We start from the raw sequence: 26,727 nt of genomic DNA, 5'->3' as shown, positions 1-26,727 counted from the left end.
TTTCCAGGCAGCGTCTCTCTCTCTCTCTCTCACACACACACACACACACTCCCAGCTGCCGTTGCAGACATGTTTTATCAGATTCTGTCTGAATCAGAGTTACCGTGAAGTCAGCTGGAAATGAACTCTGAACGTGTCTGTCGATATCAGAGCATTCACAACAAGAGTCGGCGCCTGTCCTCCTCCTCCTCCTCCTCCTCTTCTTCCATCCGTGTGAGAAGTTTGACCGGAGCTGGCTGAGCTGCTGAGGCGACACCTGTGTTTCACATTGGCTGTGTTTCCTTTCGACTTAAAGTAATCAGGTGGATGTGAGACAGGAAAGTGAGGTAAGATGTTGTTGTTGTTTTTAAAGCTTATAGACATCCAGATGTTTGGTCGTAATCACCATTGATCATACACTGAATGAAACATGGCAACAGGCACTGTTTTCTGCCATTATGTAGTCACAAGCTGACCTCATTGCACTTATTTTGATCCATTGATAAAAATGCTGCACTTTTTTTTATAACATGAGTGGATTTTTCTTTTTCATCCAAGGGCACTGCTACAGTTTAACCCTTAGTGCTCACACGGCACTGATCAGTGCCACAGGTGCACCCTTGGTAAATTGTTGTGGGAATAATACACAACTCTTTATATGGACACCCCGGTGTGTCATATCGTCAGGCTTTAAAAATTGTATTTTTGTTGAGTCAAGGTTATGATTCATTTTATATCACATATTTAAAAAAAAAAATAAAAAAGAGAGATAATTGTGCAAAAAGTCACAAAATAGACGCTTTTTCTTTTATTTCTCCTCTTAAAAACGAGCCAAGCGAACTTTGACATATTTCCAGATTTTTTTTGTGTTTGAATGAAAAAGAAAATATATTGCCTATAGGTTGTGCTGGAAAAAAAAGGATATAAGACACTCTATATTGCACATTCTTATAGCCTCTGTATATACATTTTAACACCGTAATGGAAAAAAGCTGCCTAATGCTCTGTTGTTCTAAGGGTAACGTTTATGTAATGAACTTAAACTATAAAACAAGGCACCAACATGAAACATTAAACCCAGTTGTTTTATCCGTGAGACTGTTCAGTCACTGCGTTGTACCTGCTGGTGTACCCTGTGGAACACATGTCCAGTAGGAATCTGCCTTCATTGACCTGCTTGACGCACACATCAACGACAAGCATTCCCAGGCAACAATAGACATTACAAACAGTAAGAGTCGGCAGCAATGGCCAAGAGGAAAGGAAATGGGCTAGTGACAAGAAGGTTTGACACAAAACCTTCCATTGCTCCCAGGCACAGAGAAGAGAAGTGCTGCCCACTGCTCCTGTGTCCATCTTGTGTGTGTTCACTACCGGTGTGTAAATAGGATGATCGGTCAAATGCAGACGTCAAATTTACTATCACTAATTGGTTTGTGTGCAAAAATAACTCTAAATTCTAATTCTAAATTGTTGCTTTTACCATGGCTTTGTAAAACGTATAGGTCTTGAGGTCCTGTTCATTTGAGCTACTACCTCAGAGGCACAGTGTATTTACATATTACTAGACACTCATACGGTTTGGCTCTTACTTTTATGGTCACCTATGAAGAAGCATTTAAAAATCGTGTTTCCATTACGCCGTCATCGTCTAAACCAAGATCTCACTCGTGAACCTTTGTCTAACAATAATATCCATTTGGAGTCGTTGAGCCCAAACACAGCAGTCCAGTTTCAGTGTAAGTCGTTGTCAGAACACGGGTGGTCTCGTCAGTGTAGCATGACAGTGTATTCAGTGCTGTGTTGCAACTTGTAAAATCCTGACAATTTACAGCCTACTCATGATTTACAGGTGCTGTTCTTTGGTAGCGTGCCACAGATTAAGCAGGGAGTGGTACCAACTCACCCCCCAAGTATTAACTACAGATATCTGGCGGTAGATATAAATATGATATTGTGCACATACCGTTTAATGTTTATTCATTTTATAAACAAGACGTGAAAAAAAGATGGGCAAGTGCATAAACATACAGCACGCTAATCTGCAGTGGCGTGCACTGTTTCTAATGTTTTTATTATATCTCAGGTGTCCACAAGTGTCCTTAATTGCTGCTGCCTTGAAAAGGATATATAACAATAGAGATCAGATGTGAGCAAGTGTCATTACACTGTATGTGAGCAGGCAAAAGGTGACTTTACTCACAGAAGCGTTTCCTCATCCCTGTTCTTACTGGCAGCAGCATGAGGCATGCCAAAGCAAATGATAATAATAATAATTTATTTTGCACTCATCTAACCAAGGTTAGAAAGTACTGTGATGAGAATGAGGTATTAAAAGAATAAGGCGTTGCCCATTTTCTTTTCCATCAAATGTTTTAAGAAGCGACGTAAAAAGAGGTCACTAGTGTTGGCGTGTTGAATCGGATCAGGCTTTTAAAAACAGAAAAACGAACAGAAACCTGCATATGCAGCTTCATATTTGGACGTGCATCTCGAATGTAGGTCGAAAACCACTCAGTCAGTCAGGCACACATGCTGCGTGTGGCTACGTGTGGCTGTTCTTGTGACAGCAATGTTGTGAGTGATATTGTGGTCATGTTCCTCGCTGCATAGCAATCACTGAGTGGGTCCCATGGAGCAATTACATTCACTGGTTCACATGACCACCACAAATGAGCCTGGGGGGGGCGACATGTGTGGAGTTGGGGGGAGATTTATAAGAAGGGAGAGGAAGGTTCAGTGAGGAAGAAAAGAGTGAAGAGAGAAGGTAGGTTTGTGCTTCCTCTACATGTATGTGTACACAATGGACTGTGTTCACACTTACATGGTATGACGAAGGAGTCATTGTCGTTTGTTGTTATCTTTCAACTGAAGACCATGACGCTTTTTCCCAGACTGCATCTGTGGACATTTACAATTTAAGAGTGAGTGATGAGCGGCTGACAACAATAGGTGTTATACTTAATTCCTGTGGTTGATAAGGTTATTCACCTCTAAAGCCAAAAACCCTGTTTGTTTGTTTGTTTGTTTGTTTGTTTGTTTGTGAGAGAGATAGACATTCTTCTGAGTGAAATAAAAATAATGTTTATCTATCTAACTAAACACCACAGCATTTACAGCACAAAGCAACTGTTAAGCGTCGCCTGTGCCTTTAATGAAAAGGGAAATCAGATCGGTTATGGCAATAGAACTGCTTTTCACTGTGTTCATCCTGTGTAAATAATATCACGTAATATTTATATAGAACATACACAACTCTAAAACGTTTACCCAGCACGTCGCTCATAAATTCCAAGCGCAGAATTAAATACAGAAAGTTTTATAGAGAAGACGTCCTGCTGGATGAAATCACACCATGTTTTTCGTTGCGTGATCAGTGACATCAACATTTGCCTCGCATTTAAAAATCAGTGAGCGGACGTACTCAGTGCAAATATGAGCACATCTGCGCTCTCAGCGTTGTCGTGTTTCTGACACACAGTATTGATCATTTATCGGGATTTATAGTGGCCGAATTTGGACAATTTGCTTATACAGCGATTATGTGATATGTGATTTTAAGGCGAAGGTTTACGCCTCACTCAGCCCCTCAATGCTACATATACTTTGGTCACATGATGCACTTACTGGCTGAGCAATGCAACGCAGTGGTGATGGAATAGGCATGTTTAGCTCAGAGTTGTTCATACTTAGGCTTAAACTAGTTCCCTGGAAACAACAGTTTTTTTGTTTTCGCAAAAGCAGAGCAATAACCCCATGCCCTTACAACACAGCTTTTTAGTGGTGATTCTAGACATAAGATGTCTAAAAACAAACACGGGGGTGGGGCGCCCCGTAGGGCAAAGAGCTCATTGCAGTGACCGGGGGTTTGATTCCACTGTGTGTATCCCCCCCCCCCCTCTCACGCTCCTCTCTTTGGAGCTTCACTCTCCTATCCATTTAAGTCCACACAATATCTTTAAAAAAGAAAACAAATACGTATAGTTAATGTGTGGGTTTTTTGTGTCCCTTCTTTTTTTTCTTTCTGTCTGCTGACTGCTGTGCAGACCTGTTTCTGTTTTTCTGTTAAGGACGAGAAGTGGGTCACATGCTTGAATTATCCATTTGCAGGGTTGCATGCATCAGTGCCAAGAAATTACATTACGTGGGAGACTATTACGAAGAAAACAGAGACATTTTGGAGGATGGAGGACAGAACTGAGCAAGGACACGCACAGGAGAACGGACGCAGGGATGGCACAGCCAGAGAACCATGCTCTTCTTCCCCCGGCCCCAGCCTAAAGGTAAACACAGGTCCAAAACGATGACATTATCATCCATGTTTTAATGAAGGGGGGTTATTACTGTATGGCAAAACACCGGCTCCAAAGAAAAATAACTCTGTCCTTATCAACTTTACAAAAGTTGTCTGCTGCCCCTTAAACTTAAATGTGCTTTGTGGGTTAGGTTTTTTTCTCTGGAAATAAGGAAAGTGAATGAAATCATCATTCATTTGATTATTTCCACCTGTGCTTTTGCAACTATGACCTGTCAAAATGGGAGTCTGATGTGAAAAAGGACCATGACTAAAAATGGCCATTCTTGATCTGTTGGATCGTCATCACTCGTCCTCCACAGGCCATTTCCTCGGGCGGAGGCAGATGCCAACCTTTGCCAACCTTCTCAGCCCCATGATGCCATGAAATCAAGACCCATGAGACACAAATTGCCGTCAGAAAGCGACGAGAAAGTATCAACAGTGGACTCCGTGCGATTACTGTAGCATGTGAATATATCGGAGCAGAAAACAATGTGACTCTAGCATCAGAATGAAAGAGTGGCTGTTGGCTAGCCGGCGATAAATAAACACAATTTCATCCAGAGGAAACTCCTGTGGTGCTGAAAACACAAATGTGTTGAGCTGAAATTGAGTTAATGATTGCCAGGGAATTGGTCTAATTTCTTCACAGCTGGCACTGTCGCTGTCAGCGCTCTCTGTTATTAAGACAAAAGTAATGGAACTGTAGACTTCGGTGGTGGCCCTTGAAGGGAGGGGCTCACCCGAGGGTCGCTGCGCTGAAAACGGCATTGTCTGGCCCAAAACATGAAAGTTAGTCAAAGCCTTAAAATAGATCAGACGCTATTGTTGCCCTTTTCTACATGAAAGTGACATGGGACAATGGTGTTTAAGCAGCTTATCATAATACAGACTGCAGTGACAGGACAGACTTTCATTGCTTCTCAGAATTGTTTGGTTTCTCGGCTGGGTGGGCGTTTGGACTCTAATCCGGTGCTCAGTGTTATTCTGCTTTTTTGTTAATTCCATCAATAAGACTTAAACTTTGGCAGCACAGTGTGTTGTTTTTTTTCTTCTACCCCACCTCTTGTATAATTAGTTCTACTTTGGGGCTTCAATTGTGGAACACCGTACTGTATTTGATTCTTTTCCTGTGTGTATGAGACAAGAAGCTCCAATTATTATTGATCACCAATGAAACAGCAGCGCATGAAATTCACATGTAGTGCAAGTAACGCAGTTCTCAACGGGACAGTACCTATATTGTAATTACAGAAATGAATTATTAGTGTCTTATACTATTGGATTAGTGTTTTTTCATCTATGAAGTGTAATCTTTCATAGATGATCAACAAAAGAGTTACTTTTTCAACAATTAGTTTTGCTGTTTTATTCAACTGAATGGCAAGTGTACAAAAATGATCTTTGATATTACATTCATTTACCCAGCATACATCTGTAGTTCACTCAGCCACCTATTCTAGTGTGAGCCACTAAGTGACTGACAGGGATGTAATGGCGCTTTGTTCAGTACTTCCTGCATGACTGTCACTAAATACACCAGACTCCTCTGTTAAATGATGAGATTTTAGTCATTTCCTTGCTAAATGCTGGAGATTAGCCCACATTTTCAGGATTGTTAAGTCTTTTTAACTAATCTACAGCTCTGCATTGTTCGGTTTGATTCTTGTGTCGGACGTCTTGCTCGTGCCTCTTCCTGTGACCAATCAGTGTCCGACAGTCTGACGACGTCACGTACAGTGTCAGCTCAGCTCGCTTGGAACCTCGCCAGAGAAGGTAGTAAAAAAAATAGTACCACGTACTATCGCTAATGGAAAAGCAAAATAAACGGGTCGTGCTAGTGGAAAAGCGTCACAAAGCGACACATAGGTTTCGTTCAAAAAGTTTCAAGTATTGAACTCCAGATATCAATAAAGATCCATCCATCCATTATCTACCACTTTATCCTCCATTAGAGGGTCACGGGGGGTGCTGCGCCAATCTCAGCTGACAGAGGGCAATAGGCGGGGGTACACCCTGGACAGCTCGCCAGTCCATCGCAGGGCCACAGTGACAAACGATCATCCACTCTCACACTCACACCTATGGTCAATTAAGAGTGACAAATTTACCTTATCCCCATATTGCATGTTTTTGAACTGTGGGAGGAAGCCGGAGAACCTGGAGAAAACCCCCCCACACACAGGGGGAGAAGATACAAACTCCATGCAGAAAGAAACAGCAGACAAGACAAGTCTCTTCCTTGTTTTGTGGGGAAATATAAATGTATGTGAGCTCGTGTGCAAGTGAACGCCCCTCCACCCCCACTCACACACACACACACACACACACACACACACACCAGGACATGCACATGTGATTAACTACTTTTGTGAATGCCCTGCAGCCAGTCTCAGTAGTTAACATCAAAAGAAGACTATTTGCATTGATGGTCCCCCCTCATATCGTATCATGTAAATGGATTCTCTGTACAAGGGAACTTTCAGGGTTGTTTTCTCTCGGCTTCTTCAAATAATCATTCTGACTGTCACATATCTGTCATTGCACATCCCGACTTAAAGCCGTTCCTATCTCTAATTCTCTAAATCTAATGTTAACTGCCACTAAATGGTCGGAAGGTAAAACTGTGTGCTCATTGCTGATTTTCACCTCATGAGCGATTTAGTTGGGATATAAACTGTTTGTTTATTATCTGGAAAGTAGACTTAAAGCCACTGTTCCTTCTATGACCATGACACGTGAAATCGTTGTGTGCAATGTGACTCTCATGTGCACTGCTTATGTCATATGTCATTACAGCAGCAGATTCAGTGCAAAAACCGTGACCAAGGCTACAGACCATTACTTATTAACGAGCATTCATGGGAGCAGAAGGAGATTACAAATACCTAGTCCATAAACAACACAATGGCTTGATTCTTCTCCTGTGTAGAGCCGGCTCTGTGGCATTACTGCTGGGAAAAACCACTGTCTTTTCCTCATCATACCAATAGTCACAGATGTGAATTGAACGTTAGAAAAGCGAAAAAACATGTAGGAAGAGTCACCTCCTTCCCTCCCTCCCTCCCTCCCTCCCTCCCGCTCTCTCTCTCTCTCACACACACACTCACAGACAGCTGTTCCTAGGAAACCGCATTGACTTTCATTCATTTTGATAATGCTATCCCTAACCTTACACAATTAAAATTGTAGCCCTAAACTTGACCAGTTCCCTTAGAAATGAGGTTAGGACCAGGTTTTAGCCTCTATGAGGACTACAAATGTATTAAATCTTCATTTTATTTTAATTTTAATCAGCTCAAAGCAAGACTTAATATTGGCATGTAGCGAACCTTTAGAAAGTCAATATTATAGTTGGTGTATTTAACATTTACAAGTCAGATATTTCTGTGAAATAATCTGAACTCTGTTCTTTTCTGTATGACACAGATGATGCATTGCACCTTCACTGAGTGGACAGAGAAACGCGGGGATTTTATTTTGAGCCTTTCATTAGACAAATGGAGAGGTCACAAGAGATCCTATAAGTCACAGGGGCAAACATGGGATTCTAGATTAGATTAGCCAAGGTCAGGGGTCAAGACATTTTCTGGCAGGAAGTTTGGTTTAACTTGTTTCAGCATCAGTTGTTTCCTTGCAGTTGTAAAAGTTACTACAGATAAAGGAGGAAAAATGTGAAACTGCAGACCTGCATCATGCCTAATCGCACAGTACTTATTCCGTAAATGTCCCATGTTGGTACTTAAAGTTCAGTGCTTTGGATGAGGGCTATCTGTTCTGAGGAGTTGCTGGCTGCAGTGTTCACTGATTAGACCCCTGCTTACATTTGTTTAGCACAATTGCAAAAAAGTGAGATAAAGCATTGTCAATAAGAGACGCCAAAACTGCGCCAAGGCCACTCAGTTTCCCACAGTGAAACTAAAATAGTATTAGTATAGTAAAACAAATCACAATCAGGATTCATAACAGATCAACACAACAATCTAGCCATCTCTTCCATGGGCCATAACCTGCATCCCCAGAACATGTCATCAAAATCCGTTCTTTAACTCTGTGCTGCTCACTGAGAGGCAGACAGTCAATCAGACAGACAGACAGACAGACAGACAGACAGACAGACAGACAACCTCCTTGGTGAAGGTAATTAGGTCATTGCAAAATCTTGGTCCAAATTTATCAGCAACAGCAAAACATTATGATCACAAAACTCTTAAGCTTCAGTTCAAAAGAGGATGTGAGGGGAAACAAATGGACAAAGTCTTCCAGGGCCCTCCGGCAGCCAAATAGGAAATTAAAATATATTAAGTAGCCACCAGGGGGCGATTGTTGGATTCAAAAAAGAACTCAATGATTTCATGGCTCCATTGGTTCAGTAGTTTTTAGAAATCGTTTATAAACGTCAGACACTACATTATACTAAAAAGGCAAGTTCAACCGACCACAGTTTAGTTCAAACCAGGAAGTTACCGTTGGTTTCTCGCTGTTGTGTTGATACTGCATTTGTCTTTGAAAGTCTGCCATGGTTTATTAGATTACCCTTGGTCATAACTGTGATGTTACTGTGGGCTCGCTTACTGTTCACGGTTGCTCACTTCTCTTCTTCATCGCACAAATCAAAACAAATCCAGGAGAGGACATTTTTCCATGGTTTCAGTTTCAGTCCGTCTGTGTCACAGAGTTCGTCGTCCTGCCTTTTACCTATGTGTTATGTTTCAGCTTGACTAATTTTATTATGTGAAATATATTGATGACGTTCTCACGTTCAATCACTCGTCAGTCTGTCTGCTATTATTTTGCATGGTACGCACGGTGAGTGCTCTCCACGCTACACGTGTTTACGTCCAACCCTCTCCTCCCACTTGAAACCCCTTCTTTCATCTGAACCTCATTATTCCTACGATGCTGGCGCGTCTTAATTACTGAATGCTGAACCACTGAAAGTAGGTTAATGGACTAAGTGACTGCATCGTAGCTCTCACAGAGCGATCTCCTTCGGTCCCGTCACATGTGAACGTCGCACAATCAAGTGCAGGAAAACAAAAATGAAATGTCGTATTTGTGGTTTAACACACATTAACCCATTTCTTTGTTTTCTTTCCTATCCCCCACCCCCTTTTTTTTATTTTTTAACTCTTTTCCCAGATGTTTCTGATGGCTCTGTCCTTTGCCTACTTTGCAAAGGCTCTGTCGGGGAGCTACATGAAGAGCACAATTACTCAGCTGGAGAGGCGCTTTGACATCCCCAGTTACCTAATAGGTGTCATTGATGGGAGCTTCGAGATAGGTGAGTGGGCCTGCCGGTCACGGCTATCGCTTTGTGGTTCTGTTTACAGCCTCTGTATGTGTCGTGTGTCCCCCCCCCCTTCCCCCCACTGTCTTTGGGACCAAAATATTAATGGTTTTCTTATTATTTCTGATATTCAAGCTGCAGATAAAGGATTCATCAGGCTGCCAGGAAGAGGGCAGAATGTGCGTGTGTAGTGAGTCATAGTGTCATTCAGGGACATATATGGGTCCAAGCTTTGTTTTTGATGTGGACATGCTATGGACGGTTTTGATATGCGGGAACTTCTCTGTAAGTTTTAATTCAATCTCTGCTTCCTCTAGGGATATACAAGGGGAATCATCAGGGTTTACCAATCGCCATCTTTTATCGAACACCTGTATCCGCTGTAAACAGACAGTGCCTTTAAGAAAATATCAAAAAATAATTACCTTTAGGCTTTCATAACAAAATGAGGTTGATGATAGACAAGAATAATCGTTATAATAGTTTTCAAATTTAAAGGAATACTTACTTTGGCTCTGTATTACTAGAATAGGGGTAGTATTTTTGAAAAAGTGTGCTTCCCAAACTCAGTTTCCCATGAGTTGAGAAATGTCTCCTATCTTTTCTGCCCACCAGTGACACTTGGTCCTGTTAGCGTAACTGTTAGCAAAGATGGCGGACACTGTCCCCCTACGAGTGGGTCTAAAAAGTGAGGAATTAGCGTTGCAGTTTCAAGCCTCGGACCAAGTGTCACTGGTGGGCACGTAACAACTCAGGGGAAACTGAGGTTGGAGAGCACAATTTTTCACTACCCCTATTCTGGTAATACAAAGCTAAATGCAAATATTCCTTTAAGCTGAGAAAGATTAAAAAGTGTTTATGTGTTAATTGTGATTCATTAAGGGCTAATCATTCAGCTTTTCTTTTTTTAAATCGCATGTGGAATCTCGGGGGCCACAAGGTTGGAGTCATCAGTACTTTTGACTTTGCAGCAACAAGACCTGGGTTCTCACTGTGTGTGCGTGGGTTTTCTCCACTTTCCTCCCACAGTCCAAAAACATGCAGATTTGGGGATGAGGCAAATTGGACACTCTAAATTGGCCGTAGGTCAAAGATAATTGAGTGAACATCGTATCCCGTCACACAAGACAATCACAGTCCAAGAGGGTTCTCATTTGTGGTTTTCCTGTTGATGGAATTAAGCTGCCAGATGTTCAAGTCTCTTGAAGGCTCATCTCTTCCTGGAGCCCCTCCTCTACGAACATTCTTACATGCTGGCTAACTGGCACTGTCACTCCACTTATGTACCTGATTTTCACCTTGACTTAGTGAACACATTTAACACTTAGCACTATGTCAAGCTCTTCTGCAGCACTGAAGCTTCAGCATTGAACATCCGATGGGATTTACTTTGGATAAAGGTATCTGCCACATGAGTAAATATTAACTGTAGTAGGGAATAAAGCTCATTCAGTCTTTCTACTTTTGCTGTGTTACTGTCAGACAGGCAGTTTGGGCTCAGGGTAACATACACAGTAAAAAACGGAGTGTTAAAATTTCAGAGTCAACCTTTTTTAACCTAGATGGAGTATTTACAACTATATGCAGAGTAAATCCACTCTAAGAGTAGAGTTAAAAGTCAGTGTAAAATTCTGCAGACATGCAGTGAAAAATTTAACTCTACACAGTGACGATTACGCGCCAGTCTACATGACATCTTGAACGCCCTGCTGGAGTCAGTCTGGAGAGGTGAGGCAGTCAGGTAAGTAACGTTAACATTCCCGTGTTCGCGACATCGTTTAAGGATTGTTTTTCAACTGAACACGGTTTTATAATTTCATAGATGTTGATTGAAGATGCGTTGTGAACATATAACCCTTTATTGGATGACCCGGTCAGTAGCTACATGCAGCATACATAGCCTACAGCTAACTAACATTTACCAAGGTCGACATGTGCTCTTAAGATGCACCTTCAGTATGTAGCTAACATGTTAACTATGTATTCATTCTGAATGCTGGCGAGACATTAATGCACGCTGCTTGTGTTGTGGTAGCGTTTTACCTCACTTTTTATTAGCATGCTAATCGCTAATTATTTTGAAGCGTACCACCACGGCAACGCGGCAAATGCCGTGGTGCCCCCGCGTGGCTTTAGTTTCATACGATAAATGATAATTTGCCGTGCCTAATATGATAAAGCGCACGCGGCAGTGTCGCTCGCTCCCGCTGACGAATAAAGTTATAAAGTGGTGCTTATGCACAGCGAGACACTTATGTTTACAGCGGGCAATGAGCCGCCTTCACCGAGTTGAAATCTCTTGTCATGCTACTGTAGTCAGTGACTGTGAAACGTCGGAAGTTGTATAGCGCAGGGGTTTTCAAACTTTGTGTGTGTGAAACGCACCGATCCCCACAGCAACCGATGTGTTTCTTAGTAGACGCGCATGCGCACTCACGTACTGCTGAGTGAAATCTCCGGTCATTAGCTCATAAGCAGTTTCTTTTCCGAGCTGTTCTGTATCGTTAAAATTGAAAAAACTGGGCGAGAGCCTCGAGGAAGAGAGGCAGATGCCCGGCCAGGGCTCCCCAGCATGACAACTGGACGATTTTAAGCATGTAATTTCCTAATTATGATTAAAAGGTCCTCTTGTACTTATACTAAGATAGAAACATTCTAAGTCCTTCTGTTCTACTACACAATGGACTGAAATATTTTGTCTTTGTTAAATTAAATTTTGCTGTCAGAGTGCACCAGAATGATCCATTTGACTTAAGATCCCCAACTATATTCCATCAAAATTATGTGAGAAACCAATTTAGTTAAATGATAGCATTATGGATTTGTTAATCTCAATGTAACTATATTATATTTGTCTTGTTGTTCACAGTAATTGTAATCGAAGTGGATCAATAGCTGGTAAGTAGGTTAAGGTTATGGAACAATATACATTAATAGGTAACTGATTAACAGCTTTTTCTCGGTTGTCATTTTTTCCCTTTGTTTATTTTAATAGGATAAATAAAAATGCTGCTGCGTGTATTGTTTGATGGGGAGCAGAAGTATGTTAGGCTGTCTGACCTAACATTCAACGCTTTCATGAAAGAAGGTTAGTGAGTCCATCAGGATGAAACACACAACTTTTTTCTTGGTTAATACACCTAATTCATCTTAAAACCATCCCTTCTAAACTACCTGAGTCGCTAATTGTTTCTGCTGTGCCTTACAATGGATGGGAATTACCCATTGACTTAAGTTTAATCTCAACAGCATTTTGTGAGGACATGACACTCACTCTACTTGGTTGATGTTTTGATTCTCATCATAAGGAAATTGTCTTTCCAGTTTTGTTACAATTGATGTATCCTTTTTATTTTCATTTACTTCAGTGTGCCTAAAATTTAACATACCAGAAGGCAGGCAGCCAGATTTGAAGGTGTTTGACCAATCCGACACAGAAGTTGATGGAGAAGTCTTTGAAGAAATAGTGAAGGAGTCACCTGGAACCTTCAAAGTCATGTTGAGCAAAGAAGAACTTGGTAATCACTGACCATTCACATATGTTTTCATATTAAACTTTAAGGTTGGGCCACGAGTAATAACAGCTTCATTTAATATGTGTCTGTTTTGTTCATATTCTTCATACACAGATGCCTCTCTATCATCATCATCATCATGCTCAGCAGCATCTGATGATACTATCATTCTGAACTTCACGATGTGTGACCCTCCTGAAGAAGCAGCTGCTGTCGAAGGAAGTCGGCCTAAAAAGCCATGCCACATTAACTTTGAGGCGAAAGCGGTGAGTAGTGGGCATTGTTAAGTCTTATCTGGATTTGGTTCCCTTTTGATGGGGAATGTTTTTATGTTATCATTTTCCAGTTGTATATTTGGTTTCACAATTTCTGACTGCATATTTTGTTTCCATTCAAGTTGATTGAAAAAATCCTTACAACAAAGCCTGGTGGTGAAAAAATCATGCAGGAGTATGCAAAAACAAAATCACTAAAAGATGCCACCAGAAGACAGATGATTAACATTCTCACTGCTGAGATGACACAAACACATGGGTAAGAATCAGACATGTAGGCTATAGAAACATTGTTAGTATTTGCATTGTAGTTAATTGAGTGACTGTAATCATTGAATTCATACATTAGGACATCCCCCCCCAAAAGTGTCAGAGTGTTGTATGCGCAGGGGATAGTTGCTCTATTTCCATATCTGGAGGACCCATATTCACAGCATGGATATGTAAGTAAAAAGGTCCTCACTACGTTAAACACATCCTTACCCTTTGTTGACAGTATAGTCAGTCTGTGTGTGTGTTTTAATTACATATAGGAACATTACTACGACCCAGAAAGTGGGTCCGGATACCTTGCATGGCGGTTGAAAACCATCCAACGAAAAAGTGCAGAGGAAAGAGGTGTGTCTGTGAGCAAATCTCCCAAAAGTAAGTTTACTTTTACAGGCTTGTCACAGTTATCAATAACTTGAATGATCGCAATTATTATGCATAGCTGTCATAATTGTTTACATTCATAGTTACAAAAACCGCAGGAAGAACTAACAGAAATGTCATATTTCCATCCCTTTTTCATTCCTTCCATCATTATTTCCATGTTATTTCCCACCATTTAAGGTTGGATTGGTCCCCTTAAATGACATCATGTCATTCGTTCAGACGAGTGTCTAAATATAACAGACAGTTTAACATGATGTAGCTAAAGAAATGCAGCCGTTCAATATGGTTGAAAAATCCAGTATTTAAAGAAATGCTGCAAAAGACTGACAAGCAGAAAAAGATTAAAACAGTTCAACACTATTATTTGTATGGCAGTTATTCGTAAACTAAAAATTCATAATTGTGACAGCCCAAGTTACATATGATATTGATGAATTGTGTAGGCAGGAGTCAATAAAATTGTGTTTTGTCTTTGAAGTTGGTGGGCCAAGCCGTGTTCAACCCAGACCCTTCACTGCTGACAAAGTGCTATCTGATGAGGATGTGGAAGCAGCTATTGCCGTTTTAAAACACTCTGCTGATGAAGACACCATCCGTGAGAAGATGAAAGCTACCTTCATTTATCGTCAGTCAATGGTCAACAATGAGAAGAGAGCAGGGGATGTGTTCTCGGTCTTTCCAAGATTACTAGACACGCCTGGACTGGTAAGACATCTCCAGTTGTTCAAAATGAGAGAGCAGCAAAATTAAGTTTCCTCAAATGTGGACATCACACATGCAGTGTGTCTCATCACCCCTTTATTTGCACTGTATTTTTGCATTACAGATAGAACAAGATTTCAGACTGCTGTTTGGGGAGGCCACAGCCAACAAATTCCTGGAAAAGTGGCCCACTAATCTGAAAAGAAAAGTGATAACAGAAAGCCATGGACTGGTACCGACCACAGAGCTCTTGGATTTAATGCGCAATGCTGAGTCAACTGCTGAAATTGAGAATGGTATGACTGGGACTGTTTTTAATTGCTATTTTTTTGTAATTGTGCCAATTTAATGTACCAATTTAATGTACATGGGGCATATATATTCTTATCTTGTCTTATCTTAATGCTAAGATGATGTCTGTTGGTCTGTAGGCTGGGACAGTGACATGTCTGCTATCTTGCTGCTCCTCCATCTCCTACCACCATCTGCACAGGGAAGGAAGAGGCCGGGGAAGGTGTCGGCATGTCAGGCTGTGGAACACCTCATCAGATTCATAAAAGTATGCTGAATAGCTGTTAAAAATATAGTTTTCATCACCTCAGTTTCATGCACAGTGATCTGTTGTGAGTGGTTGCTCACTAAGTATTGCTGTTGTATGTTTGTTTATTTGTAGGCTGGAACCAGTGTACAGCAGCACCTGGATAACATCAGCCAAAGCAGCCAGCCATACCTCCTCGCTCAGGGGCCTGCAAGAAGCAGCATTCACACCTTCTTTATTGTGATTGACAAGTATGCGCTACCATGTAAGGCAACATGTTCAGTGGGAGCCCTTGACGAACTCTTTAAGGCCCATTACGTCTTTGGTACCTCTTACAGCTCTTCCTTGGCCAACGTTTTCACTTTTCTCCAAACAACCATTTACAACATTGATGTTGGGGAAACAAAGGAAACTCCCAGAGTTGCAGAGCTGCGAGCAAGAATGGTGCGTTAGTGTCAAATAATGAAGTGTTTTCTTTGCAGAAGTGACCATGGGAGACCAAACAGTCTTATAAAGCACCTTAAGGTAATTCATGGTCTCTGCACTGGCCGCACTCTTCATCTTAAATGTGGCCAAGTTGGATGTTCACGTTCTTTTGGTAGCTTTTCAGGCTTTAGAAAGCATCTGAACAAGTGCCATGTAAGCGGTTCAGAAAGTGATTTTTCATCACACCAAAGTGTCGCGTGTAATGCCACTGATGTTGATGTGTCGTCTGAACATTTGGAGGCACAGTCCACCTTATCTTCAGCACATCTTGTAAATAGTTGTGCAGCAGTAATTTCTGATTTAAAGGCAGCAGGTGTAAGCCAAAGTGTAGTGAACTCTGTTGTGACGTCAATGGAAGAGATTGTTCAAGATATACAGCAGCATGCTAAAAAAACTGTCATTAAGCATGTATTTGGTGATGAAAGAGAAACGGAAATGTGCAAGAAAGTTGAAGCATGTTTTGAGGATTTAGAGAATCCTTTCACAGTTCTTAATTCAGAATACAAACGATCAAAATTTTTATCAGGCAAGTGGGAAACAGTGGAACCCATTGAATGTGTAATTGGCTCAAGATTTGACACAAGGAGAAATAAAAAGACTGGAACATATGATCAGACAGTCGTTCAAGATAAATTCATGTATGTTCCCATTTTATCTACATTGGAGTCAATATTTAAAAGTCAGTATGTTGCAGAAATGTTGAAAATCTCAGACACTGATGACTCAAGACTCAGAGATATTCATGATGGATATTTTTTTAAGACTCACCCTCTGTTTTCAACTGAAAAGCACACAGTGCAGATACAAATGTTCTATGATGACTTTGAGGTTGCAAATCCTCTCGGTTCCAAGCGAGGTATTCATAAATTGGGTGCAATATATTTTACCTTAAGAAACTTCTCTCCAAAATGGAATTCTCTTTTGGCCAACATACACCTGTGTGCCTTATTTCATGCACAAGATCTTAAAAAGTACAGTTTTAGTGAAATTCTTGCTCCTGTTGTTCGAGATATTAAAGTTTTAGAGAACGATGGTATTGAGATTCCACTATATGGTGGTCGTGTTCGTGGCAGTGTTGTACAGGTTACTGGTGATAATTTAGGCTTACATAGCTTGTTCGGTCTGGTTGAGTCCTTCAGTGCAAGGTACTGTTGCAGATTTTGTTTAGCTGAAAAAGAGAGCTTTCAAACCGAATTCTCTGAAGATTCTCCCAAAATAGTGTTGCGCACCAGAGACACTCACACTGCTCACTGTCAAGAAATGGCTGATAATCCATCTCTTCCTTATGTTTTTGGTGTGAAGAGGTCAAGTTCATTGAATTCATTGTCATATTTTCACACAACTGAGAACTTCTCAGTTGATGTGATGCATGACATTTTGGAAGGGGTGGCCCAGTACGAATTGAAGCTCTTGTTTTTGTATTTTAAAGAACAACATGTAACACTGGGGGAGCTGAATTCAAGAATTCAAAGTTTTGATTATGGATTCATGGAAAGAAACAATAGGCCTGTATCTGTGAATTTAGGTCGAGAGTCTAATGATCTGGGACTGAATGCAGTTCAGTCATGGTGCTTGTTGAGGAATGCACCACTCCTCTTTGGAGATTTGGTAACCTCTACTGACCAACATTGGGGCCTTCTTCTTTTATTACTACAAATAATGAACATTGTATTTTCTCCCATGTTATCTCAAGGTCTGTGTGTATATTTGAAACATTTGATTGTGGAACACCACAAACTGTTCAAGATGTTGTATCCCCAGAAAAACCTTTTACCAAAGCACCATTTTCTTATCCATTATCCTCGCATTATTCAAAAAATAGGACCTGTACTTCATAGTTGGTGCATGCGCTATGAAGGCAAGCACAATTTTTTCAAGAAACAGCTCAAGTCATTTAAAAATATCACCAAAACACTGGCCAAAAAACACCAGCATCATATGGCATATCTTTGGCGATCTTGCACAACTTTTAGTCGGTTAGACATTGGTCCTGGGAAAATGGTGTCTTTGGAAACGGTAAAAGGAGGTTCTGAAATTGTCAAGGCAGTGCAAGTGCCTTCCAGTATTCAAGTTATGAAAGTGAATTGGGCTAAACACAATGGTTTTGTTTACCGCCCACATCTGGTTATTTGTGGCAAAGTTGAATCTGAAATGCCTGTCTTTTACCAGATTGAGTCAGCGCTGATAATACATGACAAATTGTTGCTGCTCACTTTGCCTATATTTACAGTTACCTTTAAAGAACATTACCATGCATATGAGGTGACCAGGACAAAGAGCAATTTTGTGGTCTTTCATGCTGACAGCCTGCATTATCCAAGGCCTTTTGACATACAAATGTCATATGGAGGTAATGACACAGATCTTTTGGTTGTTCCATATTGCTTCATTTGTTGAGCATTAAAGAACACTGTTACTGTCACCTTGTCTAAATGTGTTTTTTCCATTTGATAGGTTAGATCACACACACATATATACATATATATGTGTGTGTATATATGTATGTGTATATATATATATGTGTATATATATATATATAAAATCAATACCTAGATGTAAAAAAAACACTGTATGGAAATAAAAATTAAATATTTTTACACATTAGAGTGTCATTTTAAAACTCTATTAGGAGTAAACATGGCTCTATAAAGTGTAATCATATTACTCTGAACAGTGTGAATAAACCTCAGTGTTAAATATTTTTACACATTTCATTGTTAATTTTGACACTAAATTGAGTAAAATTAACTCTGAAAAGTTGACACTGGCCATAGAGTCAATTTAACTCTAATTTTGAGTGGGACCAAATGTTATCTGAAACGGAGTTAATTTCAACTCTCTTAGAGTTGAATTGACACTCGGTTTTTTACTGTGTAGTAGTGGGGAATAAGCAACATTTTTACCAGTACTGTGACTGAGTGTGTGGCCTGCTTATACTCTGATTGTGTGCCAGAGGGAAAGGTGAGGCGGACAACCCAGCGGCACCGTCAAAGCTATATTCCCCGTCTATCTCTTCATCTCTCTCATGAAAGCTGCTTCTCTCATGTGGCCTAGGCAACAAGCTTTTTCTATAGGACTGTTGCCAGGGCAACACAGAGGCAGAGCAGGGCAGCGTGAAGAGAGAGAGAGGAGAAAAAAGGAACAGAAAGTGCAAGAAACAAGAGAGAAGTGATCAGAGGGGGTACAGAAGGAGAGAGAAATTAAACGTACAGTGACGGCTCACTGTGCTTACCGCTTTTGTACAATAGTTCCACTGTGTAAGTGCGGTAATTGCGTCATTACCATGTGCATTAACACGGACGACTGTCAAGGACTTCTAAGAATGTCCTTTACATTCACATGTTGCACGTGTCCTTTTACTGATCATTACTTTTACTCCCCCCCCCCCCCCCCCCCGCCACGTCTCTCTCACACACGAGAGACTGACGTCTCATCAATTGAAGCTTTGTAAAGGTCAGGCATATGACAGAGGCTTATCTGTCTTTTTTTCCACCTTGTTTAGAGTGGAGTTTCCATGTCCCTGATTATGAACAGGTAGCACTTAAATGTGATAACAGACAAATCATCATGTCGTTACGGACATCAAAGCCTGGATGCACGCAGGTGACATCATCATCATCACGTTTTAAATTCCAAATATGAATTGCTAGCATCAAATTATGGATTCAGGGTCCGGCCATTTCTCCCTGTTTTTCTTAACTATGCTGCTGCCTTTCTTGGCCGGCTCACCCTTGTGAAAGAGGTCTCGATCTCAATGGGTCTTTTATCTGGTTAAATAAAGGTTAAATAAAAAAATAAAAAAATAGCATCGATTCATCCTTAAACTTAAAGGAATACTTCACCGATTTGCATTTAGCTTTGTATTACGAGAATAGGGTTAGTATTTTTGAGAAATTGTGCTTTCCAACCTCAAGTTGACAAATGTCTTCATTCTTATTTTTGTTACGTGCCCACCAGTGACACCACTGGTGGGCTCAGAGGGAAACTGAGGTTTAAAAACAATAAAACAAAAAAAACACTCCCCTATTCTAGAAATACAAAGCTAAATGCAAATCGTTAAAAGTATTTTTCCCCCTATCTGACCTAGACTTTCTGCCCTCCAGGTAACCTGTTGGTGATCGCTTTCGTCAGTTACTTTGGGGCCAAACTCCATCGGCCAAAGGTCATCGCAGTAGGTTGTGTACTGATGTCCATCGGCACCTTCATCATCGCTTTGCCTCACTTCATCATTGGACGGTGAGTGGGAGGAGCCAGTAGGCCTGCCTCTCGGATTTTAATTCAGTCCGTAAACTGGAGCCGAATTTAAACAGACTGCACAGCAAAGATTGGGTAATAGACATGAAATGTGTGTATCGCTGTTTGTTTACATTCCCTTCTCAAAGCTGTGCCAAACAATGCTGTGTCTGTCTTATATCTACACTGTAGGCCTTTTATCCAGTCCACGTTTTGAATTTAAAAACAACATTAATAAATGAGTGAAAACACAACATCTCACATAAGAACGTGAAAAACAACTCACGCTGCATCAAAGGCCAAGGAGAAGAAGTGCGCCTTAAGACGAGCTTCACAAACTGTTTTTCATTGAACTTGTCATGTATATACACACACAGTATATTACAGGTGGAGCACTAGATTAACCTTTAACAGTGAGACTTAATCTGAAATGACATGTAAAATCCACTTCCACTCATTTCTTTTCTTTTCTTTTAGTTCTTCAACTGTTCATATTTGCTCGTTTTGAAAGTGTCATTTGTGTTTTGCGTATAGCTATGAATTTGAAACCTCAGTGCGGTGGGTAGAGAACTCAACACTGAACCCCTCTCCGTGTCCACTGGGTTCAGTCGACCTGACCAGAGACGGTAAACTACCTGAAGTGCCAGCAACTGGTGAGCTTTACACACATACTTCAAATAAAATAAAATAAAGTATGATCTCCTCGATTATTAGATGATTCATGCGTTTATTTCGAAATGTGATAGACCCAATAATTGGATATTTTAATCATTTTATTCCTCCTAAGTTAGACCTGTGGTGGAGAGAGTACATAATGAGGCTACTCATCCCACGTGCAATATACTGTCATCTTAATTCTGTTTATACTGGATATATCAAGAAACTGTCTATAATCTCTTTGAACTTCTTATAGTCATATTGTTAATATCTTTAATACATTACTATTTTTTACCGGAGAGAAGGAAAGATTGCAAAGTACACAGGCATCACAACTAATGTAAATCACCTGTATATTATTCTTATTCTTATTCTTATTATGACTAGTGTTCCTTTACAGCACCATGTGACGGCTGAAACTTTTCGTAAGCAGGCATGACAGACCTCTCTGTGAAAGGTTAACATTCTTAGTTTGTAAAACTCAATGTTTTTTGGAGCGATGAAATAATCAGATCTACGACATCGAATACATCGCGTCGTCCCCAATATCCTCGTATCGCATTGCACCGCGCTGTGTTGAATCAGATCATATTAAACCAGCACTGCCTGGCTGTATGCATATGCAATCACTGGCGATGACCCTTCTGTCGACGAGTAAATCATCACACTTACTCCGTCCTGACTGCAGGTTGCGAAAGCGAGTCCAACCTGTCGATGTGGATCTATGTGCTCCTGGGAAACGTTCTGCGCGGCATTGGAGAGACGCCCGTTCAGCCCCTTGGGATCTCTTACATAGATGATTTTGCGAGCGAGGAAAATGCGGCCCTGTATGTGGGTAAGAAAAGAGATATACACCTTTGGACTGTTTGACGAAGGTGAAAATTGGAGTATGAACACACCACTGCGCCGGTGTGTCTCTCACTCGTCTGACACACCGGCGCAGTAAAGCATTTTTGTTTACAGTTGAATGATGTGATAAATAGGCTTACAGTAAAACTGGACACACAATCATATCTTTGTGTGTGCACTGTTTATAGTTACACCACTGACAGTATACAGTATACAGTATACAGGACAGTTTAAGTGTCATACAGCTGTATTTACCCTGCAGTGTATCATTTTTAGCACAGATTATATGTGTGTCAGTGTACATACTGCCCTGTGTTCAATCATGTAAAAGAATGGCCAAGATACACTATATAAAAAAAACAGGAACATTTCTGTCTTGATTGTGATTCTAATGATGCTCTTACTGCAGTAAATATTGATTCCTACTTACAAAGTCTGACCTAAAGATTTATCTCTCACCAGTTTGTTTGTTGTGGGTCATTTTCGTCCATGTCTATGAAACCATAGGTTGTGTGCAGACCATTTCAGTGGTCGGTCCCGTGTTTGGCTACCTGCTGGGCTCCCTGTGTGCCAAAATCTACGTGGATATCGGATTTGTAAAGATGGGTGAGTTGAAACGCCAGAGTATTTATAATTTCAAAGTCTAGACTCAGACAGAGCTTGTATTGTCCGGACGATTTTTTGTTCCTACATGATATGGACGCCGTTAGCAGCTTAGCAAGGAAAGTTTGTTTCTTACATGTACTTACATACTTACATCATTTAATAATGGAATGTACAGTAGTAAAGCAGTGGGTTGTTATACGGGGTAATTCAGTATTCTCTAAAAAAAGAGTTTGCTTTCTTTATAGAGAATGTTTGGACATATCGCAGGAGGAACGATTATTACTAGATAAATCGTCAACGTTTTTGATTGTTTTTTCAATAATTAAAGCAAGTTTTCCGATTTTTCAGCTTCTTAAATGTGAATATTTTCTGGTTTCTTTGCTCCGTATGACAAAGCAATCATTAAAACTTAATGATTTTTGGTTTGAAGACAGAAATAGACTTTAGAGAACATCATCATTTCCAGGTTTGGTAAACAACGATGGACATTCTTCAACTTTTCCTGACATTTAACAGACCAAAACCGGATTAATCGGGAAAATAATCGACGGATTACTCGATAATGAAAAGAATCCTTATTTGCAGCCCTACAGTGGTCCTGCTATGGATAACTAGAATACAGGAATAGAACGGCGACATCTGCACTCTTGCTGTCATCACAGGTCTAACTGATGCCGTTCAAAAAAAGCTCTTGTCATTCATGAAAGCGAGACAGGATGTTATCAGATACAAAATCAACCGCACGACCGGCCGAGTGCGCGGAGTCAGAGCAGGTGTGCGGGATTAGCATGGATTAGCTAATGAATGAGGCCAGACGACGCAGAGGAGGGACAAATCCTTCAGAAGGGCGTGAGGGATGGTGAGGGATACATTAGACTTCAGAGAGAAAGAAGGTAGCGACAGAGGAAAAGGAGAAGCGTAATAAAAGTATCAAATCATATATTGGGTTAAAAAGCTCTGCCCAAACGCACTCCTCTTGTTGGTCCAGTGGAGAAAGATTAACATTCAAGTGTCACAATAATAAGTAATGAGTATGTGCAGCCTCAGCATCAGCCTCAGTATTAATCCGTCTCCCCCACAACACAGAAACTCTCACCATCACACCGGCAGATGCCCGCTGGGTTGGGGCCTGGTGGCTGGGCTACCTCATAGCCGGGGTCATCACCCTGTTCTCTGCCATCCCATTCTGGTTCCTGCCTCGTTCACTGCCCATACCTGGACCCCGGGGACCAGAGGAGTGCACAGCAGAGCAGAAGAGTTTCATGAAGAACGCCCCCCTGCTCAAGCACAAGTATTCTGCAGATGAACATACTAGTTTTATAGAAATGGCCAAAGGTGAGGATGGATCATTTACATTATTTGAACTGTTTCTCATAAGGCTTATATTGCTTCATATCAAGAGAAAATCATGTCCTTGCACTGTTGCACTGTCGGCAGGAGTTTAAAGCCACGTCTTTAATCCGTCGGCAGATTTTATTCCATCCTTGCGAATTCTGCTGGGACACCCCGTGTACCTGATCTACCTGTGTGTGACAATCATCCAGCTGAACTCTCTCATCGGCATGGTCACCTACAAGCCCAAGTACATCGAGCAGCACTTCAGGCAGTCTGCCTCGAAGGCCAACTTTCTGATGGGTATGCGTTATGATTCACTTCCCCCCCCCTCCCCATAAATAATAATAAGTAGCACATGAATTAATTGTGTTAAAACCTGGAAAATCATCACAGGGGGGCAGGGAGTTTTTTTTTTGTTGCTTGGTTTGAATTCTGTGCCTAGTTTATTCAAATGATTTCTAGTGTCAAGTACGATCACAGTATATAGCGTAAAGATCACACATGAATTGCGATTATTATTCCAAATTATTAGTCAGCAGTTTTCTTTTTCCACTTCATGTATTTGTATTTTTAATCTGTTTGGTGAATGCAGCACAAATATTGTTTAAAAACAAGGGAGCGTGTTGCAAATCCTGCTAACACTACAGCTGCAGCGGGGGGTAGATTTGTGAATATGAAGAGTGCGCTTGTGCATGTGAAATAAAATATGAACTGGAGAACTTGAAAGCATCTAGGTTCATGTGGTCTCATCAAAAGAGCTGCCTGCGCTGACCAGATTGGCTGCATGGAAATAAAAGAGAATGCATTATTAGTGACCGGAACTAATGACATGGGTATAGATAAAAGACCATCTTCAAATTGGTGATAAATGAAGGTCGAAAAAGAGGAGATTAAAAGAAGGAGACGCAGCAAAGGCAAAGACACAGGTCGCGCTATACACTGAGCTCCAAATACATCTCAGTGTACTTGTCTGGGACATAAGGAAATCATTCTATATATTAAATCATTATCCATCAATGGCCTTCAAGCAACTCAATGATCACCTTGTCTCTTACTCCTAGGTGTGATCAATATCCCTGCTGTGGCACTGGGCATGTTTTCTGGAGGTCTGCTCATGAAGAGGCTAAAGCTGAACATCATGGGTGCAGCCAAGTTTGCCTTTGGCACATCTCTGATTGGCTACGTCCTTTCGCTGTTCTTCTTCGCGATGAGCTGCGAGAACGCCAAAGTTGCCGGGGTGACGCTTTCATACAACAGGTGAGTGGCCACTGACTGGGACTGAATACACTCACATACTGGTTAAATGCAAGAGAGAGGAATGAATCGCATGTCACTTTGATGGTCGGAGTTGCACATCAAGGAGCAAATGGTTTTGATGTGGAGTATTATATGTAATGCATGTAATGTGCAGGTGCATGTACACGTGCACAGATTTGAAAGTCGGCTATGGTGACAGCTTAACACGAGCACTAAAACAGAAATATTCATATCCCCTTAAAATGAATACATTCACACAGACGAATAGAGAAAAAATTCTGTCTTTAGTGGCTGAATTTACATTCAAACACAATTCAATACGTGTCCTTAAAAGCATTTTTATACAAACAAAACAAACAAAAAATATACATAAAACAGTAAAATCACACAATTAGTAGTATAGGGACTGCATGAACTCTTCACTACCTGATTCGATGTATTTAAAGTTGATGTGGTGTCAAATATGTACAAACAGTTACCAATACAGTGCTGTGCAAAAAGTTTTATATGTCCAGCTGTGTTGTCAGATATACTGTCCAGAGAAGTCTAATCACATGTGGAATGAAATGTGGCCAAAAAGCCATACCTCACACGTGGAGACTAAGCCAAGCGACGCAGCTATGAGTCACAAGAACTGGGGCGCAGAAAAATGGCATCAGTTGCTCTGGACCGAGGAGTCAAATGTTGCCATAATATATTTAACATGAAGAATCTTTGACTTGGCACCCGGAACTGGGCATTTTTTCCCCGGGCTTGAAAGTTTGAAAAACAGCAGTAAAGAGATTGCTCCTCAACTCAGCCACAAACAACAGCACAGACCCGCCACAAGAAAAAAAAAAACAAATGTGTTTTCAATACCCTGCCGAGGCTCTTTAACCTGATTATCAGCTGCAGATGCAATTGAAGTGGCACTGCTGACAATATAGATTAAACTCAGCAGCAGATGGAAGCGAGCTAATGGAGCTCCAGCGAGTGTGCAATTATAAGCCAACAGCTCCTTCATCTGTGAATCATTCCCTCACACTATGTGGCCCATTCTGCCACCAACCTTTTACATTCGTGCTAAATAATAACGTAGTGAGTTTACTTTGAGAAAGAATTAACGATAAACTGCGTTATTATGCGATATTACAAATAGTATAAACTACACTACAACAATGTTAGTATATCTCTGTATGTATGTAATGACAATATTCTCATCTGTACTTTGCTTTTCCACTGTTCTTCCAGCAGGGATGAGATATCTTATGACCGACATACACTGTTCACAGCCTGCAACTCCGAGTGCTTTTGTTCAGCGAGTGACTGGGACCCAGTGTGTGGAGAGAATGACATCACATATGTTACGCCTTGTCTTGCTGGCTGCTCCGGCTCTGCTGGCTCAGGGAAAAACACCGTAAGTATTATTACGAGAACAAAGTCGTCATTTTTTTACGGAACAAAGTCGTCATTTTATGAAAATTAAGTTGTAATATTACAAGAATAAAGTTATAATATTATGAGAATAAAGTTGTAATATTACAAGAATAAAGTTGTAATTTTACGAAAAATGAAGTAGTAATATCGCGAGAACAAAGTCGTAATATTGTGATAATAAAGTTGTAATATTACGAGAATAAAGTTATAATATTACAAGAATAAAGTCGTAATTTTTACGAGAACAAAGTAGTAATATAGCGAGAACAAAGTCTTAATATTGTGAGAATAAAGTTGTAATATTACGAGAACAAAGTAGTAATATCGCGTAAACAAAGTCGTAATATTGTGAGAATAAAGTTGTAATATTACGAGAATAAAGTTATAATATTACAAGAATAGAGTTGTAATTTTTACGAGAACAAAGTAGTAATATCAGGAGAACAAAGTCGTAATATTGTGAGAATAAAGTTGTAATTTTACGAGAACAAAGTCGTAATATTGTGAGAATAAAGTCCTAATTTTCCAAGAAAAATAATGTCATAATTCTAAGAGAAAAATGATATATTACAAGAATAAAGTTGTAATATTGTAAGAATAAAGTTGTAATTTTACGAGAACAAAGTTGTAATATT

The 26,727-nt window shown here is 40.5% G+C and overlaps 2 protein-coding genes across 5 annotated transcripts in view; both read left to right on the top strand.

The window, feature by feature from the left end:
• The window catches only part of LOC131462781 (solute carrier organic anion transporter family member 1C1-like), a 30,163-nt gene continuing 3,436 nt past the window's right edge, over window positions 1-26,727 (top strand). The window contains exons 1-11 of one of the 3 annotated variants that reach the window (XM_058634303.1): window positions 1-326; window positions 4,090-4,262; window positions 9,419-9,560; window positions 19,843-19,975; window positions 20,507-20,625; window positions 21,318-21,464; window positions 21,986-22,084; window positions 23,171-23,419; window positions 23,555-23,719; window positions 24,481-24,676; window positions 25,910-26,072. In XM_058634303.1, the coding sequence (XP_058490286.1) occupies window positions 4,164-4,262; window positions 9,419-9,560; window positions 19,843-19,975; window positions 20,507-20,625; window positions 21,318-21,464; window positions 21,986-22,084; window positions 23,171-23,419; window positions 23,555-23,719; window positions 24,481-24,676; window positions 25,910-26,072 (1,512 nt within the window). In that variant the 5' untranslated portion in view covers window positions 1-326; window positions 4,090-4,163. Of the gene's footprint in view, window positions 327-2,794; window positions 2,904-4,089; window positions 4,263-9,418; window positions 9,561-19,842; window positions 19,976-20,506; window positions 20,626-21,317; window positions 21,465-21,985; window positions 22,085-23,170; window positions 23,420-23,554; window positions 23,720-24,480; window positions 24,677-25,906; window positions 26,073-26,727 lie in introns of those variants that run through there. The other 2 variants (XM_058634301.1, XM_058634302.1) reach the window with 2 other exon arrangements.
• Window positions 11,169-18,088, top strand: LOC131462782 (uncharacterized). Of its 2 annotated transcripts, XM_058634304.1 has the most exons (12): window positions 11,169-11,307; window positions 12,436-12,464; window positions 12,562-12,654; window positions 12,935-13,084; window positions 13,196-13,347; window positions 13,479-13,615; window positions 13,706-13,799; window positions 13,890-14,001; window positions 14,492-14,718; window positions 14,840-15,011; window positions 15,147-15,274; window positions 15,389-18,088. In XM_058634304.1, exons 3-12 carry the CDS (start codon window positions 12,573-12,575, stop codon window positions 15,704-15,706), a joined length of 1,572 nt encoding a protein of 523 aa, XP_058490287.1. In that variant the 5' UTR covers window positions 11,169-11,307; window positions 12,436-12,464; window positions 12,562-12,572; the 3' UTR covers window positions 15,707-18,088. The 2 variants fall into 2 exon arrangements, with proteins under 2 accessions (XP_058490287.1, XP_058490288.1); XM_058634305.1 differs by lacking the exon at window positions 11,169-11,307 and having other exon boundaries at window positions 12,237-12,464.

This window comes from Solea solea, chromosome 7, assembly GCF_958295425.1.
Source record: "Solea solea chromosome 7, fSolSol10.1, whole genome shotgun sequence".
Taxonomy (NCBI): Eukaryota; Metazoa; Chordata; class Actinopteri; order Pleuronectiformes; family Soleidae; genus Solea; species Solea solea.
Note: the sequence above shows the minus strand (reverse complement) of the source record. Positions and strands in the feature narration are given on the sequence as shown.

What these genes read in the sequence shown, in the direction of transcription:
- LOC131462782 (XM_058634304.1), top strand. Translation starts at nt 12,573, where the DNA reads ATGCTGCTGCGTGTATTGTTTGATGGGGAGCAGAAGTATGTTAGGCTG. An exon ending in GAGATGACACAAACACATGG is followed by an intron (nt 13,616 to 13,705) that starts GTAAGAATCAGA and finishes TTCATACATTAG; the next exon opens with GACATCCCCCCCCAAAAGTG. An exon ending in TACTAGACACGCCTGGACTG is followed by an intron (nt 14,719 to 14,839) that starts GTAAGACATCTC and finishes TTTGCATTACAG; the next exon opens with ATAGAACAAGATTTCAGACT.